The following is a 23,066-nucleotide window of genomic DNA, read 5'->3' as shown; positions in this document are numbered from 1 at the left end:
CATTAGTTCAATCATTTTTTAGTCCTGTCCAACTCTTTGTGACATTATTTGGGGTTTTGGTAGAGGTTCTAGAGTGGTTTGCCATTTCCTTCTCCAGCCCACTTACCAATGAGGAAACTGAGCCAAATAGAGTTAAATGATGTGCCCAGGATTCCATAGTTAGTAAAAAATCTGGGGCCAAATTTGAACTTAAGATGAGTCTTTCTGACTCCAGGTCCAGCACATCATTTACTGTATCACCTAACTATTCCAGAAAATATTAGTGATTTGACTAAAAATTATTGAGTCAATTGCTTCAGCAAAGTAGCCACATATAAAATAAACAGACCTACGGTGTCAGTCTTTCTTCTTATACAAATTTCTTTTTTTTGTGTGTGATATGAGGGATTTAGGCAAGGTGATTTTGATTTGAATCAAAATTGAGTTGATTTGGATGTAGAGAAATGAGAACCACTTCCTCCTAACTTTGCCTTAGACAAAAAACAATTCAAATAAACAGTCAGGATGCTCCATAGTGCCTGAATAATAATCTGAGGATCATTTTTCCACAGGAAAACTTTGATTATTTCTAATTTTAGCAGTTTTTTCCAAGTTTTAAAATTCTGTAATTCTATGATCTTATGGTACAACCAACTCTATATAAACTAAGTATAGTTATAGGATTAAAGGGTCATAGATCCCAGATACCACTTGGACTAATCTTTTCATTATTTTTAAAAAGAAATTCAGGGGCAGCTGGGTAGCTCAGTGGAGTGAGAGTCAGGCCTAGAGACAGGAGGTCCTAGGTTCAAACCCGGCCTCAGCCACTTCCCAGCTGTGTGACCCTGGGCAAGTCACTTGACCCCCATTGCCCACCCTTACCAATCTTCCATCTATAAGACAATACACCGAAGTACAAGGGTTTAAAAAAAATAAGAAATTCTTCCTTTCTGTATTAGAATCAATAATAAGTATTGGTTCTAAGGCAGAAGTGTGGTAAAGATTAGGCTTTGGAGGTTAAGTGAGTTGTCCAAGATCACATAGCTCTAGGAAGTATCTGAGGCCATATTTGAACCCAGGACCTTCCATCTCTAGGTTTGACTCTATACATTGAGCCACCTAGTTGCCCCTTTACTCCTTCATTATTACAGATAAGGGAACAAAGGCCTAGGGAGATTAAATGACTTGACCAAGGTGACACAAGATGTCATCATCAGAGGTGTAACTTGAACACAGGTCCTCTAATTGGGTAGCTACATAGAACAGTGGATAGAGTGTCAGGCTTAAGAGTCAAGAAGAATTGAGTTAAAATCTGGCTTCAGATATGTACTAGCTTTGTGACACTGGGCAAGTTACTTAACCCTGTTTACTTCAGTTTCCTAATCTATAAAAAGAGCTGGTAATGAAAATAGCAAACTGCTCAGTATCTGCTAAGAAAACCCCAAATGGGATCACAAAGATTCAGAAATGACTGAACAACAACCATCTCTAACTTCAGAACCAGTTATCTTTCTATCATTCTGAAACCAAGAAATTATTTAATACAGATTCCATAATAGGATAAAGAATAAAAATATAGAAAAATGTATAGTTCTCTTTCTTACCTCTAACCCCCCAAATCTTTTGTTTTGACTCTGCTTTCCCTTACTTTAGTGCTGACAACAAGGTAGACATTTTGATATTTACTTGCCAGTCTTTTTTGAAAGCAAGAATCCCTTTTATTTATTAAATACTCATTTAGTTGTCAGAATTGCACTTGAGTAACTATGTACTTAAGCAAAACTAACATAGATGTAGTGCCGAACTAGAACTAAGGTCAACTATAAAATAGTGTATGTGAAGAAGCCATTTATGTTTATCTTAAACTTTCCCTTAGAATGAACATTTTCATAATAAAAAGAAAAATAAGCTTCTCATTTTTCTCTTATTTGCAAGCAGTGCACAAAAACTTCAATTCACCATGTGTCCTCAGAAAAGCAATATTTTTCTTTGGGTTAAATTAAAGGTTGTAGCATCCAGCGGGTGGAGCATTTGAACTTCAGGGAAAAGGATTTCTAACCTATTCGATTTCACCAAGAAATGATTACACAAACGTACAAAAACATAAAACAATATGATAATCTTATCAGAGAAATCAAATCAACTAAAATCATAGAGTTTGAGTCCTATTCTAAATAGTTCTCCTATTGAAGGAAGTCCTCTTCATGAAAACTACTCCAAACTCCGAATATCCTCATCTCTTTTAAGTCTATCTATATATTATATCTATCTGAAGACATTTCTTTTCGATTATTTTTAAATTGTCTATTTTGCCAAATGATTGAGTTCATTAACTCACTTACACATTAGCATAGTTAGAGTATGACAGTAATGAGGTCCAGGTCATGGCTTCATTCTCTCCATGAGCCCATTGCAGAGGAAAACTGTCTTCTGTGATCATAAACTATACCATTTATTTTAACTGTGCATTTCACAAACAGGTGCTTTTTTCAGGGAAGGAAAAGGGATGATTTATCACAAATCATCTCTACTCAACAGAAATGAATTTTTCAGTGATCAGTTTCTTCCTTTGGGAGTGAAAAATTTCTTTCGTGATTGTCAATGGCTCAGTTTTCCATCATGAGATGACCTAATTTCAGTCACTTTATTGTGAAGAGCAAAATTACCCTTCAGAAAAATGTCTTGAAAGCTAACCCCTACTTTAAGGATCTGGGAACAGAAAGGGACCTTAGTGGATAATCTGATAAATATCTTTCATTTCAGAGATGAGGATGCTTAGGCCCAGAGGAACTGAGATACTTAACTAGAGTAACAAGTTGTCAAGGAGCCAAAATTCAAACACATTTTTTTGTGTGTTTTGTTTTGTATTTGTATTATGTGTTTTGTGTTTGTATTCTGATGTCGGAGTCACTCTTTTCTCCATATCAGGTTGTCCGGCTCTTCTACGAACATTTTTCATGTAGACAAAATGTAAAATGTTTGCCATTTCTTTATGAATTATTTATCTCAGTATTTTCAAGGCATTTCAAAATTAATTGTATCTAAATGAAATGGTAAAATTGTGTTTCAGCATCCTTTACCTTCTTCTTTATCCAATTTGAGTAGCACCTCTTCTGAGAGGCTTTCTATAACCACTGAGCCATAGCCACCTCCATCTGAAAATATCTCCGAAAATAGTAGCACAAAAATCCCAAAGCTTGAGCCAGTGCCTCCTCTATCCCAAGAGCAGAACCCAAATTTAACACAAAGTTAAAGTTAAAGAAATGGCTTGGAATAATGAGCAATGAAACAAAAAGAACCTGATTATATAAAGTTATGATAGTGAAAGAAAGGGAAGATCAAAATACAAACTCAAAAGAAGACAATAAAGTCAGAACAGCTACATCCAAAGTCTCAAAGAAAAAATGCGATTGGACTTTTAACTCCATTCATATGCTGTAAGTCCCTAAAAGGGAGAAGAACACATTTCATTTTTACTATTTATTTTCCTCCACCTCATCTCTGCTAATTGCTTTGTACAATGTAGATTTTTAATACATGTTTACACAAGGAATGTGAAAAATAAATTAAAAATGGTAAGGATTGAAAATTTGCCTATGGAAAAGAGATACAGAGGAATATTTAGTCTCTAAGGAGACTTCTAGTGGTGCATGTAGACAAATTTTTTTTCCTAAGGCAGTGGAGGGATTTTCTCACCAAGTGGCAGTCCAGATTCTTCCATTATGTCCCTCAAAACTATTCATCCAGGAAGACTGATTTAGCCTTGGAATTCATACCTAAAAAAATCTCCTAGGTGGGGGAGGCAGAGTCAAGATGGTGGAGAAAAGGCAGTGAATCTGCCAAATCTCTCCCAAATTTCCCTCCACCCAACATCTGTAAACAAAATCTGGAGTGGCAGAACTTACAAAAAGATGGGGAGAAAAAATTTATGTGCCCAGGACCAACTAGAAAGTCAGCAGGAAATGTCTGTCCCACCAGGAGAAGAGTCATGATGCCAAGTGCAGGCAGTATCCAGGTGAGCCAGCAAGGCTCTGAGCCCTGTGCCAGCCAGCAGGAGACCTTGAGGGCAACTAAATCATTAGCGCTACCATTTCCAGGACTTTCAGATCACAGAAGGTGAAGGTGTTAGAGAACTGGCCAGAAGAAGATTACAGAGGCCCCTTTGTGGACACTGGGTACAGGACTCTGTTCCATTGCCTGTACCCAGAATTGGGTCCCAGTCGTGAATGAGGAGGAGAACTATAACATCAGAACTTGCAAACACAGGCAAACAGGGACCTTGGTCATAGTTGCAGAGCCAAAAAGAGTACTTGTTGTTCATAGACCAGAGTATAGGTTAAAAGAGTAGGAAACCAACTTCTCCTTACCATACCACCTTGGAGGAACCAAAAACTTATAGACCACCCAGAACGATCTTTGAAATTTGTTCTTTATCAATTCAGTTGTGTCCAACTCTTTCTTACCCCATGTACCATAGCTATCCACTGGTGGCTTTTTCCTAAAAGGGATACTAGAGTAGTTTACAATTGGAATGCAGGATTGATGCAAGATCTCTTGTATTTGTAAAATTACCCTAGGCAATCCTGGCAGTTAGGGGAATGGAACTTTGGCCCAGCAAGTGCCAGCCTTAAGACCTGACTGTTGGAGCTGGGACTATAACCAGCAGAACCAACCTGGGGGTTCTGATTTCCTTGACCTCACCCAGACATCCAGCTACCCCCCTGGATTTCCCCTTGGGACCCCGGGAGGTGTGGTTGGTGGGTTGTGGAATGTGGGCAGGAATTAGTTAGGTTAGACTAGCCAGGGACACCCCTAAACCAAATCATCAACCTCACTTGTCTAGCTGGTGGACGACTCTACAGCAGGGCAGTGGAAATTATCCCTAGCTGAGGGGCTGGTTCCCTCAGCCTGATCTTACCTTCTGAGGCCCTCTGCCAGCACCGGCCAGTCACCCTTAGCAACAGCTTCTCCAGACCCTAATCTTCTTCCCTCAGTTTCCCCTTGTGTTTAAATAAACCCTTAGCCTGATACTGAGAGCTTCTATAGTCATTTATAACATCTTCCAGGACTAAGAGGGTGTGGAGAGGGAACATAGCAACCACCTGATTTCAGTGGGAGTATTGGACGGGCGTCCATTTTATTCAGGAAGTGAGGCAGCTTCACTTCCTGCTGGTTCTGCTTTCTCCCCAGCAGGGAGAGGCTCCTCACTCCTCACCTTAAAGGAGCCTACAGACGGCAGGGAGACTGACTGGACATCTCAGCTCAGGCCCAAACATCCCTGTCTGTCTCAAATCAACAAATACTGTAGTTGTAGGCAACCTGGTCTAGGGGACTTACTGGTACCACCAGCTCCCTATTATCAGCCTGTTTACCTCAAAATTACAGTTTGGCATTACACTATTTCCTTCTCTAGCGTATCCAGTAGATACTTTTGTTAGACAATCAGAGGCTGAGTTGCCCAGGATTTATACAATTAGGAAGTGTGTGAGGTTGGATTTGAACTCAAGTACTACTGACTCCAGGCCCGGTGCTCTTAAGTACGTATAGCTGCCTCTATCTGAAAACATCTCTGAAAATAGCAGCACAAAAAACTCAATGCTTGCAACTGTGCCCTCTCTATTCCAAGAGCAGAGCCTAACTTTATTTTATTAAGCCCTTACCTTCCATCTTAGAATCAAAACTGTGTATTGGTTCCTAGGCAGAAGAGCAGTAAAGGCTAGGCAATGGGGGTTAAGGTCACACAGCTAGGAAGTGTGTGAGGTCAGATTTGAACCCAGGACCTCCTGTCTCTAGGCCTGGCTCTCAATCCATTGAACCACCTAGCTACCTCCCAGAGTCTAACTTTAACATAAAGTTAAAAGTCAAGAAATACCTTGGAAAATACATACATAGTAATCAGAACTGTAAAAAAAAGATTTTATCAAGTTTCTCTGATTAAAAATAAAAACTAATTTCTCAAATATTTAGAGAACTAGGTCAAATCTATTAGAATGTATCATTCCCCAATTGGCAAATGGTCAAATGATGTGAATAAGCAGTTTTCAGTTGAAGAAATCAAAGCTTTCTATAGTCTTATGAAAAAAAAAAAGGTATTCTAAATCACTATTTATTTGAGAAATGCAAATTAAAGCAACTCTGAGGTACCAACCACCCCACACCTATCAGATTGGCTAATATGAAAGAAAAGGAAAATGACAAATGCTGGAGGGAATGTGGGAAAATTTAGACCCTAGCTCACTGTTGGGGTAGTTGTGAATTGTTTCAATCATTCTATAGATCAATGTGGAATTATGCCTAAAGGGATATTAAAAAACCTTTGATCTAGCAATAGCACTGCTAGGTATTTATCCTAAAGAAATTAAAAAACAAAAAAGAAAAAGAACCTATAATTACAAAAATATATATAGCTGCTCTTTTTGAGGTAACCAAGAATTGAAAATTGAGGGAATTCTTATCAGTTGGTAAATGGCCCAACAAGTTGTGGTATATGACTATAATAGAATACTATTGTACTATACAAAATGACAGGCAAGATGCTCTCAAACTAACCTGGAAAGACTTACATGAACTGAAGCAAAATGAAGTGAACCAGGAGAACACTGTATACAGTGACAACAATAATGTATGATGATCAACTTTGAATGGCTTAGGTATTCTCAGCAATATGATGATCCAAGATAGTTCCAAAGGACTTATGAAAAATGCTGTCCACGTCAGAGAAAGAACTGATGGAATCTGAATGCATATTTATACATATTTTTTAAAACTTTGTTTTGGTTCATGTTTTCTTTCACAACATGGCTAATATAGAAATATATTTTTCATGACTGTACAGATATAACATATCAAATTGCTTGCCATCTCTGGGAGAGGAGAAGGGAAAGAGGAGAGAATTTGGAACTCAAAAATATTAAAACTGGTAAAAATCATTTTTACATGTAATTGGAAAAAATAAAATAATACTTTTTTTAATGTGTCCTTAGCCCACAAAGTTGAGCCCCTTCTGTTTGGATGGAACCTTCCAGAATACTCATTTAAGAGGCATGTCCATACTTGCCATCTCAGAGTTTTTGGACTCCTTATAATGTTCTTGTTCTTGGTACCTTCCTTCCCATCCCCATTTCAGCTTTCTTTTATGTGACATCTTCTCCTATTAGAATATAAATTCTTTGAAGATAGGGTCTGTTTTGCATTTTTGTTTGTATTACCTGGTACATAGTAAATGTTTATAAATACTTGTTGACTGTCTGGGAGAACTATCATTTTTTTCCAAAACTTCATATATTAGTAGTATTTGTCACCCAACTTTATAGACATGAAAATGTGATACATATTCAATCCTATAAGAGACCAGCCCTTTGACCATATATAGAACCTCCCTCACTATTTGAGGTCTATCTATCATGGTTTGAGTCTTAGTATGGTAGAAAAACTTAGATATGCCTCTTATGGGAAAATTTGGAGAAATAAAATAACTTTTTTGTCTGTCACTTTTCAGAACACTAAAAGGAAACTATAGTGAACAGTTCATACTTTGGCAAATGGGAAAATCTAGTAACAGAAAGGTCATAATATTCACGACAAATAACCAAGTGTTTTTTTAGGGTTTGGGAGTGTCTTCATTGAGGAGTTCAATAGGGATTTAGATCTACTCTTTTTTTATGCAGATACATCAATAACTTCACTGGTGACATCAATAAAATTTTGACTATGTGCTAGCCTGAAATAATTATTGAATTTGTTTTCTTCTTACACAAAGGTACTCTTCTTGACTAATGTCATAGTGTCAATCTTGATCTTAGGAATTTTATCATTTTATCATTTTCCCAATACAAAGCTGAAAAGTGTTGGGGTGTGTCGCATGCAATAGAGAAAATCCTGCTTTATACTAAAGTAGTTTTCCAGTTTACCTTGTTCTGCTTCCACCTTCCCCATAACAAATTCAATTCATCACAATGAGTATTTAATAGACACTGTAGAAAGGGACAGAAAAAGATTTTCAAGGAAAGAAAAAAAGTTCCTTGGTATTAAGAAACTTGTATTCTAATGGGGAAATATCACGTACTTAGATAAGCAAAGAAAATATATATACAAAGTAATTTCAAGGGAGAGAAACTACAGAAAACTGGGTGAATCTGGTAAGGGGTGAGAACAAATGTTTATTAAGCTTGTGCCAGGCACTGTGCTAAATGCTTTACAAATATTATCTCATTTAAGTCTCTTAATGACCCTGTGAGGTAGGTGCTATTGTGATCCCAAGTGTTAGTAACAGCATTTTTTAATGTTACTCTAATTAAAATGCTGCACAGAGATAAGGTGAGTCTTTTGGATTTTCATGATTCTAATCATGTTTGCACATTAAGGCATTGACAATTAGCCAAGCCTCGTGTTTCATAAAGTATTATGTAGAGAACACATTTGGTTCCATTTCAATTTATATGTAGTATATCTTCCAGGCTAGAGGTAAAACTTAGCAGGAAAGCATAATATTGCTGAGTAAATTATCACAGCAGGTATATTGGTTTAGGAATTAAACTCCATTCACTTTCAAAACTATAATCAAGAGAAACACAAAGAGTTCAGACAGCAGCATTCACAATTAGAAAATTGATGAGGAAAATGGTTTTTTAAAAGAAAAAAATAATATAAACTGAATCATGGATTCACATCTTTATAGGCTACTTGCACAAGTAGCAAGACAAGACAAAAAACTATGATGAATTTTAAGAAATATGGTATCTTTTGAACAGAGTCCATGATAGTGGCATCACCGTTAGCTTGGCTGGTCATGTTCCATGAATGGAAGATGTCAGAGTTCCCCAGACATTTTCTGTGCTCATTTTCTGTGCTGCAAAGGGTGCTATGAAGAATGCTGCTCTTTATTGAGTCCAATGGTTTTTGCCTGGAGAATTTCAGGTCACAGACACTGATTTTCATAGAAGCTTGATACTTATAAATTTAGCATGGTCTGGGAAATAGAACAACGTTGCGGCAAGTAAAGCATTCCAGTGAAACATCTTTGGAGGGCATGTCGGGCTAGGAATGGGCTCATCTCACGTGGCTAGAGCAGTCAACTAAGTTTGCTTATTGACAAGTCAACAGTTCAACCCCAACACACATACCCATATGACTACGTGTCCTATTTACATAGAAGTTAAACCAATCAAAATTAAATAATGAGCTCACTCAATTAAGCAGAAGGCATTCTGTACATAATAGAGTGAGGCAAATCAACAGAAAACAACTTCTTAAGAGAGAAAGGATTTTTGACTGTTAAATCTGAGAATATGTCCTCGGGTCAGTAGAGATCTAGTCAAACTCCTATACCTGTTATAGCTATAGGTCTGTGCATTCACCTTTAATCTTCAAAATGACACTTCCCAAGGATTTTGAGATCACTGAATCCACAAACATTATGTTTGTTTTCAGTAAGACTGTTTATTATTTTCAGCAAACCATAATTAATAAGGCAAAAAACTAATAAGCGTACCTTAGAAAATTTTATGAGTAAAGCTAAAAATAAGATGCTTATTAATCCTCAGTTAAACAGAACATTTACTTCACCAGAAAGATCTTATTCTAAGAACTTTTCAGAGGCTTTTACTGAATGTAAACACAGAAACCTTTACATCTGTAGGGCTGCTTGAATAATAGCGTTTCATGTTCATAACAACTTTGTGAGGTAGACTGTAAGTAGAAAACAAAATGAGAAGTCGTGGTTTAATGATGTTTAAGGGGTATGTCCCTGGGCCAAATAATGTGCAAGTGGTATAACTGAATATAGAATTCTGCTTCTGGATTCCCAATTGACCCACTACTCACTATTACACATTGCTTTTTATTAACAGGAACACGCCTGCAGAATAAGCCATGAGTAATTCTCTGTCATGCCTATCTTCCAAATGAGAAGGGATAAGTATCATGGATTGGCATATCAAGTCCTCTCACCAAGAGGAAAGTGAATACTGGCCTGTTCCATTTCCAGACTTTTGACTGACACTTATAGACAGGAGGAAGGAAAATATCTGCCTTGAACAATTTTACATTGCTTAGCTTGGACTCAACTAAATTACTGATTAACAATCAGAACCTATTTACTGTTAAATAAACATTTAAAACCAACCAGCTTTACTAGTAGAGAATTAGAATGTAGAGGAAAGGTTGCTGTTCTTGTACATCAAGGATTTTTTACAGAATAGCAGTCTCAGAAGGGCAGGAAACTCAGAAGTCATCTAGTCCAATCTGTCACTGAACAGGAATCCCCTCCCTTACATTCCCAATAAATAATAACCCCATCTCTACTAATGAAAGGGAAAACCATTACCTTCCGAGGTACCTCATTTTACTTGTAGATAATAATAATTTCTAAGAAATTTCCCTTCATATCAAGACCAAATTTGACTCTCCATATTTCACTGACTTCCTAGTTCTATCTTCTGGGGACAAGCAGAAGGCTAATTAATCTTCCATGTGATGACCTATCAAATATTTAAAGATAGTTGTCAAGTCTCTTCCCCAAAATCTTTTTCATTTTGGCCAAAAATCTATAGTTTCCTCAATCAGTCCTCTTATGATGGTTCCAGTCCTCTCACCATATTATGCCTTCCTCTGGGTATACTTCAGCTTATCACTGGACTTTATAAAAGATGGCTTCCAGATGTAAACACAATAATCAAAATGTGATCTTTCCAAGGAAGAGCAAAGCACTTCACCTTCCATATTCAGGATCCTATATCTCTATAAAATGTAGCCTAACAAGATAGGGAAAGAGTGCTAGATTTGGAATCAAGAAGAAATGACATCAAATCCCACCTCAGATACTTGCTGTGTAACCTTGGAAAAGTTGCTTAATCTCTCTTAGCATCAATTTCCTTATCTATAAAATGGGGATAACAGCACCTGTTTCACAGAGTTTTCGTTAGGATGAAATGAGATAATGTACATTAAATACTTTGCAAAAGAATTTAATATAAAATGCTTTCCAAACTTTAAAGTGCTATGTAAGTGCTAGTTGTTATGATAATAAAATAATAATGATTATTATCATCCATCTATGCCTCACTCATCCTGATCTTATGCAGCTAATTTTTAAAAACCCAAGTAAAGGACTATGAATTTATTCTAATTATATTTTATTTTATTAGATTTGACTATTCTAAGTAGGTGAGATCTTTTGTGATCCTTAATATTTTTTGATGTGTTTGTTATCTCTTACAAATTCATGTCAGCTACAAATTTGTTAAAAATGCTATTTACGCATTCTTCAAAGTCAATGATAAAAATATTGAACAGCACAGAGCCAAGGACACATTCCTGGAGGCCCTTCACTAGAGACCTCACTCTAAGCTGACATTGAAATATCAATAACTATTTGTTGAGTTCCCATCATTCAGCCAATTTTGAATTCACTTAATTAGGTTCTCAGCTAGCCCACATATTCCCCCTTCCCAAGGTAGCACGAAAGATTTTGCCAGATGTCCTGTTAAGATTTAGATTTATTGGGGCTCTATTATTCCACCATTCTACCAATCCATAAACTGTCAAAAAGGAAATTCATTCTATTCATTTAATATTCAACAAATATTAAGTTTAGTCCAGCATGAATTATGATGAAGCCATTCTCAGCTCTTTGTGATCATCCCTTCTCTTTCTCCATGCTCCAAACAATTCTATAGTTTTCAGAATCTTTATCCTCACACACATCTTTTTTTTTTTAATTCAAGAATATTTGCCAATCTTTCTTAATGAGACACTTCTATTTTCACAGTTTTTCAAAAATCACAGCATGGCTCAGCAATCACATCTACAACTTATTTCAGGATCCTTGAATATAATTTACATGAGTTCCTTGACTTGAACTTACTGAGAAGTTTTGCATTCTCTTGCCATCTAGTCATTTATCTTTGGTTTTAGGAGCCAATTTAACCACTTTATCCTCTATTTCCCAGCTAAAAGGTGATTTTCCTTAGCAGAGAAGCAAGGCATGATTTTGAAAAAGATTCTAGATATAATATAATCAAATTCCTCATTTCACAGAAGAAGAAACTGAGACTTGACTAAATTAAGTGACTTGTCCGAGGTCACATAGATAACAAGTAGAAGAGTCAAGATTTGAACCTGGCTCCTTTGATTCTAAATCCAATAGGATTCTTCTATACTCTGAGTAGAAATCCCCAAGTTGACTGGAAGTATTGCATTGGGGATAGACTGCTAGATCTGTGTCAGTAAAATGCCTTCAAATTTATACTAGCTATGCAACCCTACCTCTCACTTAATCCCTCTCACTTCTATATCTTCATTTGTAAAATGAAAGGGTTGGACTAGATGGCATCTAAGCTTCCTTCCAATTCTTAATCCATGATCCTCTTCCTCTTTGATACTCTTGTCCTCATCATTGCTTAAAAAATAATTTTTTATAATACTAAAGTCCCTTAGTATGCATTGCAGACCTCATTTTGTTCTGAATTTTAGCATATCTCACAATATTTTCATAGGACCATGCCACTGTTTTGTATCCATTATATTCCCTTGTTACCTTTTATATAAATATTTTTAAAGAATTTGAGCTGGCTAATAAGTTCTACATGTGTCCACATCAATCTCTTCATATACTTCCTCCTTTTATCCATATTGGAATTGGTAGTGATTGTATCATCAGAATTTTCTCCTGGAAAATTTCTAATTCTCCTAGTCTCGTGTTCTCTATAGAATTTGAGATCATGAGATTGTATTTACATCTTCTCTCAACTCTTTGATATACTTAAAAAATCTAGAGCATGTGTAATCTTGAGTTTGACTTTCTGTTCATTCATTACCTTGGACTCTAGATAGGAATGGTCCCTCAGGGTTCCCATCATTTTCCCTTCAGCAATCAGTTCCTCCCTAATTTATCAGAATTAGGATCAGAATAGCAATTTCTCTTATTGCTTCAACTACATTTTGAAGGATAAATTCATCATGGAGGTAAGCTGAGAGATTATTAGTGGCCCTGCTTTTGGAAGAGTAAGAGTTCAGCCAATGCTAGATATGCGATCCATTTTCCAAATTCCTAATCTATTTGTTTTTTATTTCTAGGTGATCTACTCATAAGACAATATTGTCTCTGTTCCATTATCTGATGATAAAGACACAAATATTTTATTTTATACTTTTTCCATATGTAAAGTCTCTATATTTAAAAAAAATAAGTGTATAATTTTGTTATCCTTCTCTTTCCTTTCTATAGGTATGGCTCGTCCATGAATCATATTCCACAAAGTCTGAGCAACACTTTATGAAATAAAATTTGTCTTCTTTTGTTAAGATTTTGTGTTTTTCATACTTTGTCTACATGTATTGGGCATTTGCTTATAAATATACATGATGATGAGTTTTGTTGTTGATTACATTCTTGGGCCTCATCTTCTGTGAATTACTGGTTTTCTCTACTGTGACTCTTGTAGTCATATTGTACCCACTACTTCCTGCAGTATTTAACATGGCATATATATAATATATGCCATGATATATATATAAATATATATATATATATATATATATATATATATATAGGCTATATTCTCCTTCCTTCATTTTCTCCCTCTATTTCCATNATATTGTCTCTGTTCCATTATCTGATGATAAAGACACAAATATTTTATTTTATACTTTTTCCATATGTAAAGTCTCTATATTTAAAAAAAATAAGTGTATAATTTTGTTATCCTTCTCTTTCCTTTCTATAGGTATGGCTGGTCCATGAATCATATTCCACAAAGTCTGAGCAACACTTTATGAAATAAAATTTGTCTTCTTTTGTTAAGATTTTGTGTTTTTCATACTTTGTCTACATGTATTGGGCATTTGCTTATAAATATACATGATGATGAGTTTTGTTGTTGATTACATTCTTGGGCCTCATCTTCTGTGAATTACTGGTTTTCTCTACTGTGACTCTTGTAGTCATATTGTACCCACTACTTCCTGCAGTATTTAACATGGCATATATATAATATATGCCATGATATATATATAAATATATATATATATATATATATATATATATATATAGGCTATATTCTCCTTCCTTCATTTTCTCCCTCTATTTCCATTTAATAACCGAAAAGGAAGCATTGAACTTTGCTTTAGAAATTTTATCACTAAAATTGAATTCATTTATTAAAAACATCTATTATGTTTAAAGCTCTGAAAGTGAACAAGACATGGCTCCTGTCCTCATGGAATGCATAGTTTACTAGGGCAGCAGAGAATACATACATAAATAAATAAANTATATGTACATATATATATATATAGGCTATATTCTCCTTCCTTCATTTTCTCCCTCTATTTCCATTTAATAACCGAAAAGGAAGCATTGAACTTTGCTTTAGAAATTTTATCACTAAAATTGAATTCATTTATTAAAAACATCTATTATGTTTAAAGCTCTGAAAGTGAACAAGACATGGCTCCTGTCCTCATGGAATGCATAGTTTACTAGGGCAGCAGAGAATACATACATAAATAAATAAATTCTAATTTTTATATATCAAAACATATGTCATGCATTACATAGTATAAATAATATTTTATAGTACACAAGTGCATCAGAGAGAAATATTTGAGAAAACAAAAATGTTTAAGAGTTGCATAACTAGTAAGAAAGTTCAGATTTTATTTTATAGTCATTAGCTTGAAACATAAGTATATATAACATATATGGTGATGAAATTTGGTAGAAGCTTAAATCAATGTCTACTTTAATCTTTAATTGGATAGGAATGTTTAGTAATTGTAATATGTCATTCTCCCTGACTGGCCTAGAAGGAAGAAATAGGGATTAAAGATGATACTGAAATGGAAAAAAACTCTTGATCTGACTTCATTGAGTTAAAAAATTGTTAGAGGAGGTAGTTGGGTGGCTCAGTGGATTGAGAGCCAGGTGTAGAGATGGAAGGTCCTAGTTTCAAATCTGGCCTCAGACACTTCCCAGCTGTGTGACCCTGGGCAAGTCACTTAACCTCCATGGCCTAGCCCTTACCATTCTTCTGCCTTGGAGCCAATACATAATATTGACTCCAAGACAGAAGGTAAGGGTTAAAAAAATAAAAATAAAATTGTTAGAACTAAGAATGTATCTATCCTTTTTTAGGAACAAGTAGACCAAAGCATCTAAATCACAGTCAATTTAAAGGTCAAAAGCAAAGTAAAAACTGACACATTTAATCATTTTTAAAACAAGAGATAAGGGCAATAATCAAGGTCCATGCAGGCAGAAATCAGATCTATTGTATTAAAATAATACAAGGAAAATGTTCAGATTTTGCATGGAGAGAAAGGCATTTGGCCACATTAGCTTACTGCAGAGCTCCATGAATTTCTCAGTCTTGGGATTAGTAAACATCATAGTCAGCTTGTGCACTGGGACAGATGTGCCCAAGAAAAATGAGTTGTCAAAAATGGGCAATAAAATATTTCAAGTATAGGCAGCTATCAAAATGATAAAACTGTCACATCTGTGCAAATCTAGTGTTGGTAGCATCCATTAAATCCAATTGCTCATTGTATGATGCTGTCCACTGTTCTGGAAAAGCTCCATTTAGGACTTCTTATCCATCAGAAAATATACTAGAGAATTGCTTTTAGCAAATATGTAATTCAATAAGATTTGACTATTCAGTTCAATGGTAACTTTACAAAAAACACAGTGAAATATCCTTCAGGAGAATGCTATAGAGACCTACAGAAAATAGTGCCAAAAGGAAAATGTCACTCTTTGTACATCTCAGTTATAGGGATTCCCAGAACAACATGTATGAGATTTGAGTATTTCACTTTTTTAGTTACTTCTTCACACTATTTTGGGGCAATTCAGAATTTCTTCAGAGATAGGAATCTAATCTCCCAGTTACCTATGCCGCTTCCTTTTCCTTTTTCTTCTCCCTGTGACTTCCAACCTATTGGCCATTTTGTTACTTATCTATCGGGAGAGCTATAACTAGGGTAGGGGTGAATTGGATTTTCTCCTAGAGCATCAACATTTGGAATGTACTTCCTCTCTATAGCCAAGGTGCATTAAGAGAAGAGACAAACCTTCTCCCAGGAGTTTATCCCGTGCCCTTCTGTGAAACAGTCAATGGCCCCTGACCCTCACAGATCTCAAAAGGTGGTAAAGGAGGGGGTGGAATGTTGGAATTAGAAACCATTAGCTGTGCCATAGCAGTTGCAGGCTGAGCTTCCTGAGTGTAGGATTTCCTCATTTCCTCATATTATACTTTCGTGTGGACTCCTCTGTGCCACCTCTATTCTGGTAACCTCTCTCTTCCACCCCCATCCATCAAGTAAATTTGCTCCAGATATAAGATTTGCTACTTCCAGCACTTCTTATTGACAAGTTACCTGTAAATGAGTAAAAGAAATAAAAACCTCTCTCCATGATTACTTTTACTTTCTATTGATAAAAGAAGAAAGATAAAGAGGTTAGAACTATTGACTCGAAAGATATGAATAGAGTATTGTTATAGGGAAATCATAGGAAAGCAGAAATACTGCAAAAGCAGAGACAGGGAGATTCCAGAAGCCTGGAGAGTGAGGCACTCCTGGAGGCAGGTGTTCTTTCTCTCTTGAGGGAGACATTGTGTGGACTTCTTTGTAAGCAGCTTATCTCCTGGGAAGTGGTTGAGTGTGTGTGTTAGGACCTCTCAAGTGGACTGTGTGGGTTAGACCATCACTCCCCTTCTTTTCTGGATATTCACCTGGTTCCTGTTTGTTTCCTGTTTGTTCCTGTTACTTCTGTTTATGCTGGGACTCTTGCCAAGACCTTGAAGCCAACTGTCAGCGAAAATCTCTCCCTTTTGACCCTCTGGACCAGTTTACCATTCAGTCTATTTCCCTACTCTAGTTATCAACAAAGGGGGGCGTGGATTTTGGCTAGTGAGGTACTGGGATCTTTAGGTAGAGAGAGAGAAACCAGTTTGGGCAGTTACAATTTGGTATAACAACTGTTAGGTACTGGTGGGAGGTTTAGATATATAATTAGTGAGATTTGCCCCAATCCCCTTCCCTTCCTGTCTTTGTTTAATAAACCCAGTTTCCATTATTGTGGGTATCCTGTCAGTCTCTCTCTGGCTAGCCCTCCCAAGCCTTTGAACTTCTGATATTGGCCCTAAAACTGAATTGCAATCATATACCACCTAATTACCCAATCCACTTTATTTTTTATTTCAGTATTTGATTTTGCTTATCCATAATAATGCTCTCATGAGAGCAAAGGTACAAATACTAGCTCCCATATATATTTCAGAAAAAGTCTCTTCTCTTCCATATTTGAAGTTGTTCCTGGAGGCTACGTGAGACAAATTTGGTGCCTAGTCACAGAATCACAAATTTCCAGTTTAGAAGAGACACTCAAGGTCACCTACTTCATCTCCTCTCTGAAATGGAATCCCTTCTTTATCATATAAGAAAAGTAGCTCTCCAGCCTTTGCCTGAAGGCCTTCAGTGAGAGGATCTGTCTCCCGGGCAGCTTATTAGACCTGAAGTCTCTAAGTCAGGGGTTGGCAAAGTATGGCTCTCGAGCCATATCTGGCTCTTTTGAGGGCCAGATGTGGTTCTTTCTGCAGGAGCCATAAAGTCAATTTTTTTCAGGTGCTGTTACAGGAGCACACACTGTGAGCACTGTATGGCTCTCACGAAATTACATTTTAAAAATGTGGCGTTTATGGCTCTCACGGCCAAAAAGGTTGCTGACCCCTGCTCTAAGTGTTAGGAAGTTTCCTGCCCCTCTACATTAAGACTAAATTGTTCTTTTTGCTACTTACATCTCTTACTCTCCCTTTTCTTCTCTCATTTTATGCTCAGGATAATCTAGGGTTGAGCCTCCAAGTTCAACTTTGGTACTCAAAAATGAAAAGATATTCAAAGAAAAATCAAGACTGTCTTCACAATTCTTCTACTTATCTCTAAAATGCTAGATTTGCAGGCAGAGGAATTGGGACTGGATCCCGATGGCCACTTTACCTCTATGACCTTGGATGAGTCATTTGGTCAGTCAGTCATTAAACGTTCATTAAGCACTAGGTACTGTGCCAGGCACTGTGCTGAGTGCTCAGGATATAAAAGATAGTGAAAGACAATCTTTGTTCTCCAAGAACTCACAGTCTAATGAAGGAGACAATATTCAAACAACTATGTTCAAATGGGCTAAATAATAAATTGGAAATCATCCACAGCTGGAAAGATTAGAATGAAAGAAATCAGCTAAAGCTTCCTATAGAAAGTGGGGTTTTAGCTGAGACCCAAAGGAAACCAGTGAAAAGCCAGAAGGCAGAGACGGGGAGTGACACTGTGCCATTCATGAAGACAGCCAGAGAAAATGCCACTAGGGAGATGGTGCATTCAGTCTCCTTAATATTTGAGTAACACCAAAGAGGTCAGTCAGAGAGTATGTGGTAAGGTAAAATGTGTAAGAATATGGGGAGTGGGATAGATTATAAAGGGTTTTGAATTTCAAACAAAGGATTTTACATTTGATGCTGGCAGTGATAAGGAGCCACTGGAGTTTGTTGAGTAAGGGAGTGGCATAGTTGGATCTACTTTATAGGAAGATCACTTTAACAGTTGATTAGAGGTCAGACTGGAGTGAGGAGAGACATGGCAGGCAAACTATTGTACTAGTTTGGTGCGAGGGGATGAGCCCGTACCAGGGTGGGAGTAGTGTCAGAGGAGGTAGCATCCACAGAACTTGGCAACATATTGGATAGGGGAAATGGGAGAGTCGGGAATAGAGGCTGGCACCTGGGTTTCAAGTCTGGGTGACTTCAAGATGGTAGTACTGGAGGAATTTAGGAAGAGGGGGAAGGTTTTCAGGGAAAGATAATGAGTTCAGTTTTGGACATGTTGAATTTAAGATATTTTGGGGACATCCAGTTTGAGTTATCCATTATGAAAGGCTGGAGGTCAGAAGAGTGGGCAGAATTGGATAAGTAGACTTAAAATCATCAACATAAAGACAATAACTGAATCCAAGGGAGCATAGAACATAGAGGCAATAATTGAATGAATGTGTTACAAAGAAAAATATATATACATGCCACTAGGGTGTCTTCCATGTAAAATGTCCATAGGATCATTGATCTAGATCTGTAAAGGACTTTAGAGACCATTTAGTTCAACTCCAAGGTTCAGAGAAAGAAAATGTTTTGGTTGTCATTCATTTGCTCAATAAGCGTTTATTAATACCTACTAAATTCTACCTTCTGTGCTTGGAACTGAGGAAATAATACCAGAAATGAAGTCATCTTTGGCCTCAAGGAACTTATTCTGTAGGAGGGAAACAACATGTGTGTGTGGAAAAATATCTGTGTGTATCTGTGTGTATATTTTATATGTATACATATATATATAGATAGATAGATATTATATGCACATACATACAAAGTAATTTTGAGTAGGTGGACAGCATAAGAAGCTACAATGATCATCAGGACAGGAGTCCTGTCAAAGATATGCTCACTCTTTATAAGATTGCAGATACACTGAAATAAAGAGATGAAAGCCAATTCTTTGATTTATTTTTGTGTTTGTGTCAGGTTAAGCCACAGGAAGACTAATTTATATCTCTATTGCCTGCTTTACCAGTCAAGCTCATCATTCACGCATTAGAGGGCTGAAAATCTTCAGAGATGGTTGCTCTAGGCTATAAATTAAACATCTTACTCTGAGGTTTGGTTCTCTTCTGATTTTTAAGCAAATTTAAAATAAAATTGCTATTGGGGCATAAAGATGATGACGGATGACTTATTCCCTATCCTATTTCCCTTTAGCTTACTTGCTGAAATTTGTTTTCTGTCACAAAGAAATAAGTGTTGAAACATTAAAAATGTGGTAACAAAACATTCTACCCTAATCCTTTGATAAATAGAAAAGAATGAAAGGGAAAAGCTTGAATGAGACTTTTCCCAAAAGCAGAAAGATTCTTGCTGACCTCCTTTTTCCTGGATCTTCTCCTCTCTCTTCCTGTCCCATCCTGTCCTGTCCCATCCTGTCCTTTCCTATCCTCTATTTGTTACTTTAAATATCCATTTGAACTTGTTGATTTCTAACCTCTGTAAAATCTCTTACCTTCTTCCCCTTCTTTCCATTCACATGACCACCACGTTCAGGCCTTCGGTATATGAACTATTTCAATAACTCCCTACTTCATCTTCCTGCTTCCTCTCTCCCAATTCCAATCCACCTTCCACATGGTCGCCAAAATGGTATTCCTACAGTGAGGATCTGATCATATTACTCGACAAATTCTTAGTTCAAGGATCAAATATAGACTCATCTTTTTGGTATTTAATGTTTTTCACAGCCTTCCTCCAAAATATATATATCTCCAGGATTTTGATATAGTATTCTGCTTACCACACTCTGTGGTTTTTCAGCTTATTTTACATATGAGGAATTGAGGTTAATAAGGCTAAGTGATTTGCCCAGGGTCGCATATTTAGGAAGTATCTGAGGCCAGATTTGAACTCAGGAAGATGAATTATCTTGTCTCCAGGTCCAACACTCTATCCACTGCATCTCTTAGCTGCCCTAGAGGATCAATTACTTAATAATTGCATATTCAAAAGCTGACTATATTTAAAACATGTGGTAAATGTTCCAGTTGAAAAAACAAAAAGAAATAGCCAAATGTCTGGATGTTTGGCAAATATAAATATACATGTATAAGTACATATACATACATATATGTGTATATATATATACACACACATACATGTGTATCTGTATAGCGCTTCACAATTGACAAAGGCTCTCCCATACTTTATCCGTCTCAATCCTTACATAGGCTCTTTTAGTGAGTAAAGATGTTATTATTACTATTTTACTAATAAAGAAATCCATACATGGAATAGTAAACATTTGCCCAAAGTTAGGCATCTTTTACTAGGGAAAGAGCCAAACCTCAGAAATATGGAAATCAGTATCTTATCTTAATATATAATATTTTATAACTTATCAGTGTCTTTCAAGAAGAAATTTTAGGAAAACACTTCATCTGTTCAAGGGGAGGGTTCTTCCAAAATGTATGCCTGTTGTCAGGTGGATAACCCACATAATCAATTATGCTATCTCCCCATGGACTCTGGCGACTCTTGCTTTCTATCCACTCTGCCACGTAGCTGCTTCGATACTATATTTCTTCACATACTCAATATTCATAAACTAAATATTTTGTTGGAAAGAAGTATTCAAGTTACCACTTGAAAGAAATGGGAAAAACAAAGAAGTGTTCCTCTTGTACCCTATAGACAAAATGCATAAGCTTTTTTGTAGTTGGCTTCTCACTGAAGAGATGATTCTACTAATGAATTCATTAATTCTTTACAAATATCCATTTAATTGTACAATAGTACAATAGAGACAATAGTACAATATTTAATCATACTAAAGTACATAGAGACAGTAGTACAAAAATCACATTTAATTCTCATGAGAACGAATTGTTTTCAACCAAACCAAGTTGGAGACTCACTGGAGCATAATGAAATGGTCTGCTGCTGCTGCAATATTTTCACAGGATTGAAGCACCGTGCTTACCTCCACAAATATGAAACAGGGGATGATGGAATAGCTTCGTTGTGTGTTGTTTCCAATAGCCATTTCTTTTCACAGGATGGGAGGCTACACACTCTCAAACTTGTATAGGCTGGAAGGAAAAGAAATAGCATAAGATAAGAACGACTCCTTTCTCTTGTGTGTCTCGCTTGCTAGATGGAACTAGAGCAAGCTCTAATTTTGGGTTGAGATGCCTCTAAATATTGGTTCAAAGAAGCTGTCTACATTATGCTAAAATAGTCACATACACCAAACCACAGCAAATCCAGGCAAGTAATCAACTATTCCAATAAAGCATTCTTCAAACCTCTTGGGCCAGGTTAATTGTCACCAACAGCTTACCTCAGTGGAAGAAAAGCTCCCTATGCCCTGGGCTTAACAAACACTCCTAACACACTTGGAGTGAAACTCAGTCTTCTGCTTTACATAAAGGAATGATATGGAATTTTCCTGATAATTCTCTATATTTAAAAATAAGGAGCAGCTTAGATATCCTGAGAAGGTTGCTTAATTATTAATCTGAATCTCTGCGCCCATCTTTATGTATAAGATGAAATACCCTCAGTAGCAATTTGCTCAGTTGTTTTTCAGTTGTGTCTGACTCTTCATGTCCCAATTTGGGGTTTTCTCGGCAAAGATATTGAAGTGATTTACCATTTCCTTCTCCAGCTCATTTTACAATTGACGAACTGGGGCAAAGAGGGTGAAGTGACTTGCCCAGGGTCATACAGCTAGTAAGTATCTGAGGCCCGTCAGGAAAAAGTCTTCCTGACTCCAGACCTCGCATTCCATCCACTGCATTACATAGCTGCCCTTAGTAGCAATAGCTCCAATTTCTGTAGAGGCATACAGCTGACAAAATTCTCTGGACATCCCACTGCGGTAAGTTGTGAGAATATTATTATCCCCATTTTACAGATTAAGATTCAGAGACACAGAATAACATACCCTAAATATCATGAATATTAAACAGCAGAGATGGAATCTGAACCCATATCTTCTGTCTACAAGCACACATTGCTTTCTTTCAGTTCTTCTTGGAGTGATAACTTATCATCCTGGGAGGGTTGTCCCATGAGAACACTCTCAATTTCTTCAACCCAGCTCTTTATTTAGTTATAAATCAAACTGTGCCTTATAACTGATGGATAGGTTCATATATGTATATGTGTATATACATATATAGCATATATATATTTATACATATACATATACACACATTTATTTATTTATTATAAAACACTTATTTTTATAAGCACTTTAATTTAAAATTTTTAAATATAAATTATCTCACTTAAAGCTCATAACAATTTAATGGGTTAGGTACTCTTATATGTAGGACTTTTTTGAGGGGAAACAATTTTCATAAAAAAAAAAAAGAGTTTGCATATAAAGATAGCTGGCCATGGCAGTCCTGGCATAGTAGCCAGAATGTTCATCTTCAGATCGGGGAGACCTGGATTCAAGCCCCGTCTCCAGCTCTGACACATATGGGT

At 36.4% G+C, this 23,066-nt stretch overlaps 1 protein-coding gene across 1 annotated transcript in view; it reads right to left on the bottom strand.

Moving 5' to 3' along the window:
• Window positions 1–21,615, bottom strand: part of PLPPR1 (phospholipid phosphatase related 1) — a 171,182-nt gene extending 149,567 nt beyond the window's left edge. Inside the window, exon 1 of the mRNA XM_044677197.1 lies at window positions 21,553–21,615. Within this exon, the coding sequence (XP_044533132.1) occupies window positions 21,553–21,615 (63 nt within the window). The remainder of the gene's footprint in view (window positions 1–21,552) is intronic.
• Between the last annotated feature and the right edge of the window lie 1,451 nt (window positions 21,616–23,066).

Source organism: Gracilinanus agilis, chromosome 1 (assembly GCF_016433145.1).
Source record: "Gracilinanus agilis isolate LMUSP501 chromosome 1, AgileGrace, whole genome shotgun sequence".
Lineage (NCBI taxonomy): Eukaryota > Metazoa > Chordata > Mammalia > Didelphimorphia > Didelphidae > Gracilinanus > Gracilinanus agilis.
The sequence above is the reverse complement of the archived record's forward strand: the minus strand, read 5'-3'. Positions and strand labels throughout refer to the sequence as shown.